The sequence below is a fragment of the Podarcis melisellensis genome (genome assembly GCF_964234715.1).
Source record: "Podarcis melisellensis genome assembly, chromosome: 11".
NCBI lineage: Eukaryota > Metazoa > Chordata > Lepidosauria > Squamata > Lacertidae > Podarcis > Podarcis melisellensis.
The window spans coordinates 33,990,046-34,004,411 of NC_138543.1; the positions used below are offsets into that span (position 1 = coordinate 33,990,046).

The window sequence follows — 14,366 nt, forward strand, 5'->3', positions numbered from 1 at the left end:
AATCGGCAATGAGCAATGGTAACTGTCTCCATACCATGCACTTCTGCCAGGAAAGACTGATAGTGGGGTGCTTAACTCAAAGGGGTGCCTTTGCGGTTGGTTTTCCCCATTTTGAAGTTATTCTGCATTCTAAATCCACAAAGACCTATCCCATTAGCCTGTTCCTGGCTTCAGTGTGGGAGCTTGGGGTGAAGTTCGGCATCTAGCCCTAGTGGAATTTCATTGCTCTGACACAAGTCTATTGTGCGAGCCTCTATGCTTCCCATTCAGCTTCCTGGGCCTCAGGCCATGCTTGCAAGTGGAAGGCTAAAAGGACACAGGCAGACAGAGCAGAATGAAAAGAAGCATATGGTCCACTATTCGTTTTACACCACCAGTTGGGCAACCCTGATTTAGCATTGTAAACAGTGCAGAAGCCTCATGAATGCAAGAGCCAAGAAAGATGCAAGAACGGAACCTTAGAGACTGAGGAAGGGCTCGTTGGACGAGTTAAAGTGTCAGATTACTCACATGCATAACAAGGACAGCCCACCAAACTAATTTGGTTAAAGGCTGGGATAGGAGGCATTAGGGAAAACAGCACCGAGTTGCCAGCTAATGTTGACATGGGTGTTTTTATTTTAATAAATAAGTGGCCCCTTTGTTCTGTATAAAGAGCAAACAATGAATATAATGAACTCTTATGAACAGGAAAAAGGAAGCATTCTCAACAAATACAGTATAAATTATAACCGACCCTAGTTAAAGATCTCATCCTAGAGTTATTGTGGCCCCATACACCCACTGAAGTGAGTGGGAATCTTGGAAGAATGAAGAATGGGCACAATTGCATGCTTGCCTGTGATGTTATGCTCCCTCCACCCCTCTCACTGGCCATTATTAACTTATTTTCTCTTAGGCTTTTTTTTTAACAGTATGATGTAATGTGCATACCTAACTCTGCAAATGTGATTTGAGGTGGTGCAGAGCAACTTTTTTTTCCTGCCTCAGGTGTGCTGATTACGATGCAGCATCTTCCTGATTTATGTACATGTGGCAAAAACCTCTAGGTGGTATCCAGTTGTGTCCCTCTGTTCACAGAAGGCTCTTTAGTCCTGGGGAGGTTTCTGTGAAGGGAAGTAAGATAAGCCATTTTTTTTAAGGATGGGGATGAAGTGTCCACTGCACCCTCCCAAAATCTACTCTGGTAGCTTGGGAAACTCCACAGAACACTTGGGATGGAGCTACAGCAGAAAGGGGTGATTGTGAAAATCACATTCCTCATCCTTCTGTCCATTGATGTCTCTGTTGGAGGAAAGAGTCTTCTATGGTTGTGTAGACACAACTGGATACAAATCTTTGTAAAGTTGCCATTCAGGTGCTGCAAAGTGTACAAGCTCTCTCATAGGGATTATTCTCTGAGTTAGGAAAGTAATGTTTAAATTTTATGTATTTGCAACTGCAGTTTCAGTACAGGAAACCCACTGTTTTTGTGCATTTACCTGTAACTTACCTGCATTCAGGTTTACACGCTTGGCAATTTAAAAAAACAACAACTGGAAAGGGGATGGAAATGTGGTGGCTGTACTCAATGATGTTCTCAAGTGTCCCAGCGAAATAGGAATACAACAGAGCATGGAGATTCTGTATATGTGGAATTTTATTTTTATAACTACTCTGAGTCTTAGTAGATGCTTGTTGTTCGATTGAAACATGCATATGATCAATAAAAACAAACAAACCTGAGTTGATTTCTTATGCGTTCATGTGCATTTTTAAATTTTAGAATCTAAATGCAAAGAAACACTTCTTCATCTCGCAATGAGACTGGGGTTGGTTAAACTTTCCCAGTTCCTGTTATGCCAGCCAGGTGGGACAGTTGCAATCACTCTACCTAATGAAGATGGGTTCACACCTTTGGACTTGGCTTTACAGAATGGGCACTTGAGGCTTGTTGAGCTGATTTCCAGGTAAGTGGTATGCCATCATCTGAGTTTTTAATGCTATGGGCCAGATTTAATAGCTTCTATCATGTGTATGCTTTTTTCATGTTCAACCAATACCTTGGATTGGATAGTACATAATATGAAACAAGTATAAAAATGAGAAGGGGGGGGGGATCCCATCCTATTCACATTAGGAAACAGGGCAGACAAAGGGGGCGACAAAGGAGAGGCAGATGAGGTTTATTTTAGGTTAACCCCCTAGCAAATGTGCTTGATTTGCACTTAATTTATTTTCGCATGTTCCTACAGGAAATCTAGAGTTTTTATGGACACTTTCTCACCATGATAAGTGGATAAATAGATTGGATTTTTTAATTTCATTATCAGCTCTTAGCATCTGATGAAGTAGACCAGGCATAGGCAAACTCCAGCCCTCCAGATATTTGGGACTACAATCCCCATCATCCCTGACCACTGGTCCTGTTAGCTAGGGATGATGGGAATTGTAGTCCCAAACATCTGGAGGGCCGGAGTTTGCCTATGCCTGAAGTAGACTCTAGTCTATAAATGGTTATGCCGATTTGACATTTCTTAGCCTTTAAGGTGCTATTAAGACCCTTTCATTTTATTGCAGCAGATTAGCATGATGTTTGCTAGCCTGTCTCACAATCTCACCCTACTGACTACTCAGTTATTATGCAGCTCTTTTTGTCACTTTATGTTGCCTCCTTCCATTTCTATCCAGTCCTCTCAGCTGTTCACAAAAGACATTGGGACAGAATAGTTTTTAGGCTCCACGCAATGTATTGCTGCTGATTTGGTCTGCCACATATTTGCCTCTGTCCATTGGTAAATCGTCACATGACACTGTTAGGAAATATATACAAAACACACACGTACAAAAACAAGAAAAGTAATTTAGTTGCTCCCCCCCCACTCTTTCAACAACATTGCTCTTTTATTTCTGGCTTTGCACAGTACACGGTTTGTATGAGTCGTTATCCATACTTTTATTTGCATGAGAAAATGACTTAATTCTGTTATCACACATGTTGTTATGAATGTCTCACTTGTTTGGAACATTCAAACAATGCTGTATTCCCTCGAGACTCTCTGTTGTGCACTGCAATATGCTAATAAGCCTCCTGGCTGCCAGTTCAGCTTGATTGCTGTAAATGGCAATGTTCATGTGAAAGTGAGCTGCGTATTCTCACAAATAATAGAGAAAACCAGGCGTCAAACCTCCTATTATTTTATTCTGTTAGGGTAAAGGTCAGTTTGTGGGTTCATGGGGAAAGGTTTCCTGGAAAAACAGTGCTCACTGTGGTTCCTTCATGCTATTTTGGCCTGAGATTTTTTGCCATGAATAGGTTAAGCATTGAAAAGGTGGAAGCCACGGAGAGTGAGGAGTTTCGTGCCTTTTGCATTACATGCTTCCTGAGCTTTGCACTCTTCTTTTAATCTACTGAATGTGTTGTTTTCAGGAGGCAGCCCAGCCACCCATCTGAGATTTCTAAAGTGGAGCTTGGTGAGACTGCTCTCCTACAATTTGCTCATTCATCAGGAACTCTGACACTGACACTTAACTGCGCGTCGGACCATTTGCTAGAATCTGATGTTCAGCTCTTCAGGAAATATTTATGGGATAGAGCTTTTCTCCACAAGGTAAGTGCCAAAACAGCAGTACAGAGAAGCGTGTTTTTCTTTTCGTAGAATTTTAAAAGATTTGTTTATTCACATACGGTAGTGGAATTGCTCTTCCTTAGGTAACGGAGTGGTAGGAATTAGCTCCTGTAATTTTTTTGCAGAGTGCTGCAGGGAACTAGGCAAAGAGACAGTTTCCTTGCTGGTTTCTTCTTTCACCCAGAGACAACAACGGTGGAGACTTCCATACCAGCTGTTATGTTAGACTTCCTAAAAATTCGTTGACTGTTTTGGCCTTAAACTGCCAGTAGCACTTATTGCAGAGGGAAGAAAGAGCATAATGCTGGATGTTTGTCAGTCTACACTCCTTCTCCATGCAAACCTGGGAGAGGGAAAGCAGTAACAAGCAAGCATTTCTTAGCTTGTTACATGGATGCTCATTGAGAGGCTTTTGCGACACATCCTAGGCAAGTAAACAAATGGTAATTCACGAGACTGTAGCCCAGTGCTTGCTTAACTTTGCAACATTTTAATTGTCATATAAAATACATTAAAAACAATTGGCCTCTGTGATTTCTTGGGTTGTTGTTTTTTTGCGGATGTTCAGAAAATTGTATCCTAAAATGATTGCAATGTATCCTCAAATCAGAATACTGTAGATGAGATTTCTGTTGTAGTCAGGTACAGTGACTTAACTGTGTGTTCTCCCTTCCTCTTGTCCCTTAGATGAGGGGAAACCCTGTTTGTTGACTTGGGTCATGAGATGTGTTAACTAGCTAAGTTACAAACATGTATGTGTGGAGCCTGAATTCAATGGCCAGGGTTCAAAAGATCACTCATGATTAATCTATTGCATAAAAGCCATAGAAAATTAATTCCCAGAGAAGTAGGTGATACTTAGGCATAAATCCTATTGATTCCAGTTGAGAGCCTGATTTTCCCTGGACTACCATATCTATCTACACTTGCACAGATCTTTCCAATTGGAACAGAAATGAAAAGCAATAAACATTTCATAATAAACAGTTCAATGAAAATAGGCTAGATGCAGAATTTTTCTTGGGTACTGTGGTAAATATTGAAACAGCTATTGACAGAGAGTATAATTGCAGCATAGCTGAAAATGTTGCTAATGGAAGGCTGAGAAGTTGGTATGCAAATTAAATAAAGCACTCATGCCCCTCATGTAGGTAAAGTAGGTAAAGTACTTTGTGTAGCATGCATATTTTAAGAAAAAGAGCTACACTAGCCAGCAATATGACTTCTACAATACAGTTCAAGAAAATTAGTAGGAAATGTCTGACTGAGTCCATAGTACAAAGAATAAACAGGATGTCCTGGGCAGACAAGCAGCAAAGGCTGCTCAGAATTTGGAAGAGAGAGATGGTAAATAAACACTCATTTGGCTGCCTAAGTTTAAGAGTGCCCCTGAGAAAAAGCTGGCAGGAGAATCGGGTGAAAATGGTTTTGGGATAGAATAGGCAAAGAGGATATGAATGGGGAAATTGTAGCTCTCCAAATCTTGCTGGAATACAGTTCTAATCATCCTTGAATATTGGCTATATCAGAGATATTTGGAGTACAATGCCATGTAATATTGATTGATTGATTGATTGATTGTATGTGTTACCTCCTCTTCATTGCCATAGGCAATCTCAGAGGGAGGAGTGTACCAGATCCAAGCGATCTGAATCTACCCTGACTTCCAGCAAAGTACTTGTCTCAAACAAAGCACATTTTTAGCATTCCCAAATTAAGTTTCTCCCATCTTCCCAAACATTACCATTTTTTAAAAATAAGAGTAATGTGATGAGTGGCTCGGACATCCCCTGAACTATGCCAAATGAGGCCTCCTTTCAAGTAAGCAAGATCTGGGGCAACACACTTTCTCCTTTTTGCTCCTCGAAGTGAAGATGCTTGGAAAGGCTTCAAAGAGAGAGAGGCTGTTTTCAGGGCATTATGTAACTATGGTGGTTGCTTCCCTCGGTTTTGAATAGAGCGCCAGTTGTGCTTTCATCCTTTTTCCTCCTCAGCTTGTAAATAAACAGATTTACACAGAAATCCTGATGAAGAGTCCAGTCTTTCCAGCCAAAAGGCAAAGCTGCTTTCCAAAGGCATTAACTTTCCATCCCTCAAGGATGGAGAGACCAATGGCCTTTTGCTGGCTAATGGACAAGGGCCAATACTGCTATTGTACAAACTTCTTAAATGATTAAATTCATATCCATTCCTATGATATGAATGGGTTAATTAATTTGTGGGGCTCCTGGGGAAGCCATAGAGAACTAACAAAATTTGCAGCATCCTTGTAAAATTACTTACTTGCATTCTTTGGGGGGATGTTTTAAGATACTTATTTATTTATATATTTAAATTTGAAGTATATCAAATAGGAGCTGGAATCATATTGACATAGCTTGTCTTTTCAACTACAGTGGTACCTCGGGTTACATACGTTTCAGGTTACATACGCTTCAGGTTACACACTCCACTAAGCCAGAAATAGTGCTTCAGGTTAAGAACTTTGCTTCAGGATAAGAACAGAAATTGGGCTCCAGCGGTGCGGCGGCAGCAGGAGGCCCCATTAGCTAAAGTGGTGCTTCAGGTTAAGAAGAGTTTCAGGTTAAGTACGGACCTACGGAACGAATTAAGTACTTAACCCTAGGTAGCACTGTATTGCAGTCTGGCTGTCATTACATGCAGTTCTCATAACATGACATTTGGCCACAGGTGAATGGCTATAGCTCAGTGTCAGAGGATCTGCTTTTCATGCAGAAGGTTCCACATTCAGTTCCTGGCATCTTCCAGTAGGGCTAGGAAGGATTTCCTGTCTGGAGCCCTGGAGATGCACTGCCAATCAATGTAGTCAATACTAGGCGGACTGTCAGTCTGACTCTGTAAAGGCCAGCTTCCTGTGTAAGTTCTTTTTGCTCTTAACTTCAGTGAGGTTGCTGTATCCTGGGCCTTCAGATCATGGCCATGACCTTCTGGAGCATGTTAAAAGTATTATTCTCCAAGTTTGCTTTGCGTATGTGATATTGGAGATACAGTTTGTTTTATCTAAAATGTATATAGTATGCATGCACACAATAAATTTTGTTTTGTTTTGTTTCCTGTGCTTTTAAGATTTTATGGTATCTTACTGACATTTTGTTGTTACCCATCCTGAGGTCTTCGGATTAAAGGTGGGATGTGCATCTCTAAATAAATAAATAACAAGATGATTTTATTATATTTTATTTTAAAGAATCTTCCTCCAAAGCAAGCCGAGACCTTGAAAAGAGTTCAGATGCCTTGCAATTCTACAGCTTCTGAAGAAGGTACGGGTTTTCTGTCCTTACTGTGGCATTTTCGCGAATTAGGTGTGTAAAATACATTGAAATGATTTTTGTTTCATGCGCAGCCAGAAAACTGTTCAGTACATAGGCAATGTGGGGTGAAAGCAATCTCATGAGTAAATGTCAAGGTGCTTGCTGTTGAGCTGAATAGCCTTTAAGAATTTGACTGCAGGATGGTTACAAGGAAGAAAGGAGAACAGCGTTATAAAGCACTTTGTGTATAGAAAATATTTAAAAAGTCATTAAAATATACATTCTTTTGAGAAAATTGAGTTTCCTGAAGCTGACCAGGTGTTGAACTCTGTGATATAACTGATAAGATTTATTAACTATGACCCAGTCCCAGTAGAGGGGACCAACATAAGCTAATATGTGTCTGAGTGCAGATCATGCTAGTATATGAGCAAAAAAAGCTGTGGGACAGAGAGGGGGAGGAGAATCTCCAGCAGTTTGGCTTGGATTGGCTGGTCTCTTATCAACCCCAAAATTACATTTCTCATGTTGCATTTGTGGAACTGAATCTCCCGTATGTATGGAGAGAGAATTTCACGCACATACGTTCTTCCCCTTTCCCCTGATAGGGAAGGGGTGAGGGGTTTTGATGCGCCTTTGTGATTCCTATATTTATAAATTAATTAAAATACTTGTATACACCACGATTTCATAAAAACCACCAAAGCAGTTTGCAACAATACATAAACACACACAGTGCTTCCTTTTGGTAAAAATAAAAATGAGGTGCCGGTACTTGTACGTTACTAAAAGTGTTGTAGGTGCCAGCACAAAATGGCTGCCATGGGCAGCAAAGGAAGAGGTGCTGGTACTCTGTACTATGGAAAACTGTCATAAAAAATGGCTGCCATACTGTACATATATACATAACAGTAAAAACCACATGGATATTTAAAATTAGCGACCACAGAAAAACCACATGAATATTTAAAATTAGCGACCACAGAAAATGAGCCTGTTTGCAAAGAAAAGTTTTTGGCAAATGTTTAAAGGTGATGGTAGAAGATGCCCACTGAACTAAAGGCTTGGTTTCATGTTGATGTCAAATGAAGCTCACCAACTTGAGGGACAACCAGGGACACTCAGACAGAGCTGGGATGTAAGGGACAGATTTTTGGATAAGGCAAACGGGCTCTGCTCTACACAGAAATCTGTAGATGTTATACCCTTGAATGAAGTGTGAAGATAGTTAGGATCTAAATATTTTGACTCTGTATACTAGCCATCTGTAAATTCTTCAGAAATGCCAGAAGAGGGCAGAATTCCACTGATGCTATTTCAGTGTAATATATATATATAGCACTTTTCCAGGTAGCTTTGATAATGAAGATTTTGCCTCTCTAATTTTGAGGGCATATTTGTAATTTCGTGAGATTCACCCCTATCACTTCGAAACTCAATTTTCACAAAGCAGGACTGATTCCTGATTCCGGGACAAGATTCTGGGTGTTTGCTGCATTGTCATACATCAGAGTTTTTGTAGACTGATATCCACAAAATATTATAATGTAGAAACTAAGAGGGGAAAGTAATTCATAGTTATTCATTTCTCATCATTTGCATAGGAATCTTCTTCACTTTACGTTCCTTTAATGCAGCAGGAAAAAATTATAGGACATGTAAAGCTCAGCCTGTTGATATAGACACAACACATCACATGTTACTCAGAAGCAGCCCTCACAGTGGGACTTAAATTTACTTGGGTTAAGTGTCTATAGAAGGGCAGCTTTAAATGTTCTAACTAGAGATAGTCCTTCATTTGGTTTCATAAAGGAACTATTTTGGATCAAAGGAGATGTGAAGCATTATTGCAGAGAGTCAGTCTAAGTTGTAAAGGAGGCTTGCCTGACGCCTTCGTTGCATATCTTTAGGCACCGGGTGAATAACTTTCTCTATATCCAGGCCTTTGACTAATTAACATTCTATGGCCTTTTAAATATGTTTGGGGGCGTTATTGTTTTGTTTTGTTATGCATTTTGTGTCCTCATTTTGTATTATGTTGTGAACCACCCTGTGATATTCAGATGAAAGACAGTATACAAATTTCAGTGACGATGACAGCAACATGTATGGTCAATGGTTAGTGATTATGGGATGTTGTCCAGCAACATCTGGAAGGCTTCAAGGTCATCATTTCTGTGTTGTTTCTTTCTTAGAAACAACACAGAAGTAATATGCTTAGCAGTTGTTCCCCCCTTATTATGAGAGTGAATCTCCCATAACTTAATCACGTCCAAAATGAGTGAGGCTGAAATTCCAGTCATACACTTTTAATTAACAAAACACTCTGTTTGCTAAATGAGTCCTTTAAGGGAGAGGAAATCTACGACAAATAGCAATTTGGTTTAGAATTTAGTCCTCAGGAAAGTATTTAGAAGAACTTAGTAAACCATTCTCTGTTCATTAATTTTAAAGTTTAACATTTTCTTTTTTTGTCTGCAAGCACTCTTTATCTCATTTTATCCACTTTTTGCGGCACTTGTATATTACTGTGTCAGACTCTTGCAGTCCCCCCCCCCCCGTCTAGTTGGTGGATATAAAAGAAAAAGAATAAAAAGCTTGTTAATGCTCAGAAGCATTTCAGCATTGCCCTGTGTTGCACTTCCAGCAATTTGTCACTAGCAATTCATTTCGGTGCTTTTCTTGCATCCTGCCTTAGTCTGCCACCTTCAGGCTTCTGGAGGTGGGAGAGCTAAACTGAATCTGTCAGTGTTTAGGAGGGAAGCCTGAACATAGAATAAGATAACAAGTGTTCTGTCCACTGGATATGGATGGCAGAGCATTCTGCATGCTAGCTGGGTGTTTCTACATTGTAGAATATGTAGATGTAAATCTTCCTGTAGCAGGAGATTGCTAAGTGACTGTGGTGCCTTGAGTTCTTGGACACTATAAAAGGGTCTAGTCTTTAGAAATGATGCTATTGGCTGTTGGCTCTGATAAAAACACATTGTAGGGAAAAATTGAATACACTATCATGAATATTTAATTTTGTTGCAAAAACGTAGGCCAGGAAGTTGATGTAAAATGAAGCAGTGTTAAGAATGGAGGTAGTATTCCTCTGAAAGAAAGGTATGAGTGCCTTGTTACTGTGGATCAAACAAGGGCTGAAAAATCATACACAGACACTAAAGCACTAAAATGATCACCTGTTTTTATAAAGCAGCACATTTCAGATATTTTTTAGAGCAGCTTTACAGGCAGAACTCCCCCGTCTTCTCCAGGTCTTTGAATTCCCAGGTCTTTGAATTCCCAGCATTTTCCCTTGGATATTGCATAGGAAGTTGCAAAGAATCAGTATGATTCACTTGGGCTTCCTCCCCCTGCCTGCTTTTATATAATATCTGAAAGTGTTGCTAAGAGTATTTTTTTTAATGATAGATTTCCATCCCATGAAACAAGAGAAGTATAATAAAAAACGACTAAAAGAAAAAATATTTGTTTGTTTAATAAAATGTATATACCACTTGATTGTAAATAGTGGTTTACAAAAACCCCCACCAAACATTAAACAAGGTATCAGCGAAGTTTATTCATTTATTTTTAAAAACTCCATTTATTTTACCTACTCACATAGGTTGTAGGGTGAACAGGAGATTACACAAAATGTGCTTAAAGGTAAAGGTAAAGGTACCCCTGCCCGTACGGGCCAGTCTTGACAGACTCTGGGGTTGTGCGCCCATCTCACTTAAGAGGCCAGGGACCAGCGCTGTCCGGAGACACTTCCGGGTCACATGGCCAGTGTGACATCTCTGCTCTGGCGAGCCAGAGCTGCACACGGAAACACCGTTTACCTTCCCGCTGGTAAGCGGTCCCTATTTATCTACTTGCACCCGCAGGTGCTTTCGAACTGCTAGGTTGGCAGGCGCTGGGACCGAGCAGCGGGAGCGCACCCCGCAGCAGGGATTCGAACCGCCGACCTTTCGATCAGCAAGTCCTAGGCGCTGAGGCTTTAACCCACAGCGCCACCTGTGTCCCTGAAAAAATGTGCTTAGGCACAGAATATTCATGTCTCTCTTTCATAATGCTGGCACTGTCTGTGGCTGGAGGAAAATGAATTAAATATGGATTTGGTGCAGTATGTCCTTCCTTCAGAGTTTTGAAAAGGAGCCAGGAAACAAAATAATACTGTAGTCACAATTGTTCCCTGTAGTCAAAGAGAAAGAGCTTTTAAAATGCATGAAATTGCCTTCCCTTTTCCCCCCCTTCAATAATAAAATCAGATCCCATGTGTATTATAAAATGCCTGTAGCAGTCTGTGCAGTTCGGCAAGTACATATTAATCCATAAAGCTAGTTTAGGGTTCAGCATGTATTTTTACAGCACACCCCTTTAAAGGAAAAAAGAGAGCTTGTTTACAATCAGTCCATTAAAACAGCACAACAGCTTGTTAAGAAATGTCTAGTATTTCAACCACAGGCATGCTACTTTGGGAGCTGTGCATACAGTATATTGTAAAAGAACATTGTTAGGTCTATGTATATCTTTCTGTTTCTCACTTTCATTGTCTTTGGGGGGGGGGGGCGGAGAATCAACTTCCGCAATTGGCAACCCCCAAATCCTAATGGAAGAACGGATTCTCTTTAAACAGATCCCATGGACTTTGTTTCTGAAGAGCCAGCTTTCAAAAATGAAGATTCAACGGTACAGTTCTATTATCATTTTATGAATGGCTAAATCCACGGAGGTTCTTCTACAGCACCTTCCAGGATTGAAAATGAAGTTGGCTTATGCCTTCCAAACAGCAGTTCTTTCTATTCTTCTTCCAAGAGAAATATCTAAGCTGCCTGAGTAATTTCAACATTCAGGTTTGCTATGGGGGAAGAAGTAATTTTATTTTTATTTTTTGCCTGGGATACAAAGCTACGATAATTGTGACCAGTCATATTTTAGTTGGGCATATATGCTGCAGGAATAGCCTCTGAGAACTAGGGGCTTTTATGACTGCAGCTCTGTTCTGCAGAGACTTCTATTTATCTTGTTGTGACATAAAGTCGATGGCAATAATTTACTATGTCCAAAATCAAACGTGCTGTCTTACTGATGATGAATGCAGTTAACTCTGCTTTGTGGGAGAACTAATGAAACACAACCATCTTATTCCATGCGTCTTAGAATACGTGTCTCTGTGGAGCTGCTTTATATTTAGTTGGACCCCCCTCAATGGCACTCCTTTGTCTTGAAGCTCAACATGTTTCCCTGTTACCTGTGATCCTTTTTCTGCTGGTGATTGCAAACAACATGTTCTGTCACTCAGCTCTAGTCCTTTATTTTCTGTAAGAGTGCCTTGCCTTCAGTGGTGGCTGGTGGGGCAGAAGGCAGGGAGCCCAGACGGTAGATTGAGCCAGAGCCAATGGCAGGTTGAGCCAATTAATTCTAGTTCCATCTTCCATCCTCTTCCTTGCTGAGTTCTACAAGGGCAACACTGTGATAAAGGAAGGCAAGCAGGCAGGGACTGGCTTAGGGGAGACTGGTTGGTGGGGCAGCACCAGACTTGCCCTATTAGACTAGCCTTCACAGCTTGCATTTATGGTCATTTGATGGTTGCCCCTAGTTAACCAGAACAGATATCTCCAGCAGGCTGGATTCTATGGGCTGGATTCTGGCCAATGTGTTTGCATCTGACATGGGAGTGAGTGGTTCATAGGGGAGCTCCCATGTCTTTAAATAACACTGGGGAATGAATTAGACTACACAGGGAGCAGATGGCTCTGATGTTCTGTGGTCTGCTTTGATTTTGTTTTCTTTTTGAAAGTAAATTATAGGTTGTTCGCCTAAAAGCTTTGGGATGTGTTTTTTCTTTATCTGATGCCTATAAAAGAAAAGAGCTGGTCAATGTCAACCCCCCTGCATTATTTGACAGCCCCTTGCATTATTTGAAATAAAAAATTCCCAGTGGCCCAGAATAATGGTTGAAGCCCTGATTTTTGCTGTTTGGGAAAATTAGGAGCTTACTAAGACAGACGATCGTCTTTTGTTCTTTGTAGGTGGTTTTGCATGACATTAAAAAAAAATAACAATGAGTGTTTTTGAAATACGGTGAGTGTTTTTTTGAAAAACACATTGCATTCTGAAATTTTCCAAGCTGGAACAAAATCTATTTCCCATTTGTTTTGTAGTTTTACAAAGATCATGTGATTCAGCCAAGTGAAAATGAAGATGATTTAGGTAAGGAACAGCTGTGTTTTTTCAGCCCCCCCCCCCCAATGCCTTATAATCTTCTGGTTATCACTCTCTCTGGTGACAAGGAGTTGCAGGTTTGGAGATGCACTACAGAGACCTGTCTCCCTTCTCTGTCTGTCTCCCACTTTTTCCAGCTGCCTTAAAGGACCAGTACCTTGCTATATGTTTCTGGGCTGACCACCAGGGGGAAGGTGTTGTGTCTCCAGGCCTCTTCATGTTCCGACTTCCAGCCTCCATTGTTTTATTTCCTGGTTCAAAGTGGAGGCCGGCTCTGTCCTCAGCTCTGCTTCCAAGACAGAAATCATATGGGAAATAAGGTGCTCGAACAGAGCATGAGCTGAATGCCTCCTTATGGATGCTAATTTAGTAGTTCTGTGCAATCTCACATTTAAGCATGTAAGATTAGACCATTGGTTTTTTTTTTTATTTAAGCTATTTTCAGTCACAAGAGACCAGTGTGGTATTAAGCAACATATTAATGGCTCATTTCAAATATTAACATAAATGCTCTACATATTTTTCAGTTTTGAGAGATCAGATTCATTGAAGGTATAATATATTTGCAAATTTGTGTCTCCTTCTGAGGCGGATTGGGAAGGTTTCTCTGCCTGCAGAAGCCTTGCCTGCTGGGGTTGCATGGCAATGGCAGCAGGGGGGGTGGGGGCATCTGTGGGTGCACCGCTCCTCAGGATTATACCACCTAAGGCGGATGCTTCAGTCTACCTCATGGGCAGGCCGGCCATGGTAAGGCCTGACACAGAGGGGAAGAGTTGTCTCCTAACACCTCTCCATCCCTGGACTCATCTGGTGCAAGCAGCGCAGAAGGCAGTCTGTAGAAGTTCTTAAAAGTAACTGAGCTGTTGCAAAGGAGTAGGGCATGGTGATGGTTTATTTGTAATGGAAAATCTGCCACACATCTTTTAAACTGAGTTGTTCCTTAATAAAAGATGAATGCTGCAGTATTATCGCACCAAATAGCTTGACGTTTTTTAAAAAACAATATTGTTTTGGGTTTCTTTCTTTCTTTGGGCATTGTTATATAAATAAGCATTATTGTTTTGGCAAGCAAAGAGCACAGCGGGCGACAGGACTGGGGGGGGGGGAATGGAAAGATGACAATAATCAGGGGAAAGGAATGAGGAAAATGAGAGATAATGGCATCAGGGGAATGTCCAGAGAGAAAGGAACAAGAGAAATAAATAAACTAGGGAGGGATAGGACAAAGTATCTGTGTCTATGTCATAAAATTAATATTACAAGTCAAGTT

General features: G+C 40.7%; 1 protein-coding gene across 4 annotated transcripts in view; it reads left to right on the forward strand.

Annotated features, from left to right (window-relative positions):
* ARHGEF28 (Rho guanine nucleotide exchange factor 28) overlaps nucleotides 1–14,366 on the forward strand; it is a 140,050-nt gene that overhangs the window by 40,780 nt on the left and 84,904 nt on the right. For all 4 annotated transcript variants that reach the window (XM_081929334.1, XM_081929333.1, XM_081929331.1 and 1 more), the window contains exons 5-9: nucleotides 1,766–1,949; nucleotides 3,410–3,590; nucleotides 6,817–6,889; nucleotides 11,508–11,560; nucleotides 13,036–13,084. In XM_081929334.1, the coding sequence (XP_081785460.1) occupies nucleotides 1,766–1,949; nucleotides 3,410–3,590; nucleotides 6,817–6,889; nucleotides 11,508–11,560; nucleotides 13,036–13,084 (540 nt within the window). The remainder of the gene's footprint in view (nucleotides 1–1,765; nucleotides 1,950–3,409; nucleotides 3,591–6,816; nucleotides 6,890–11,507; nucleotides 11,561–13,035; nucleotides 13,085–14,366) is intronic.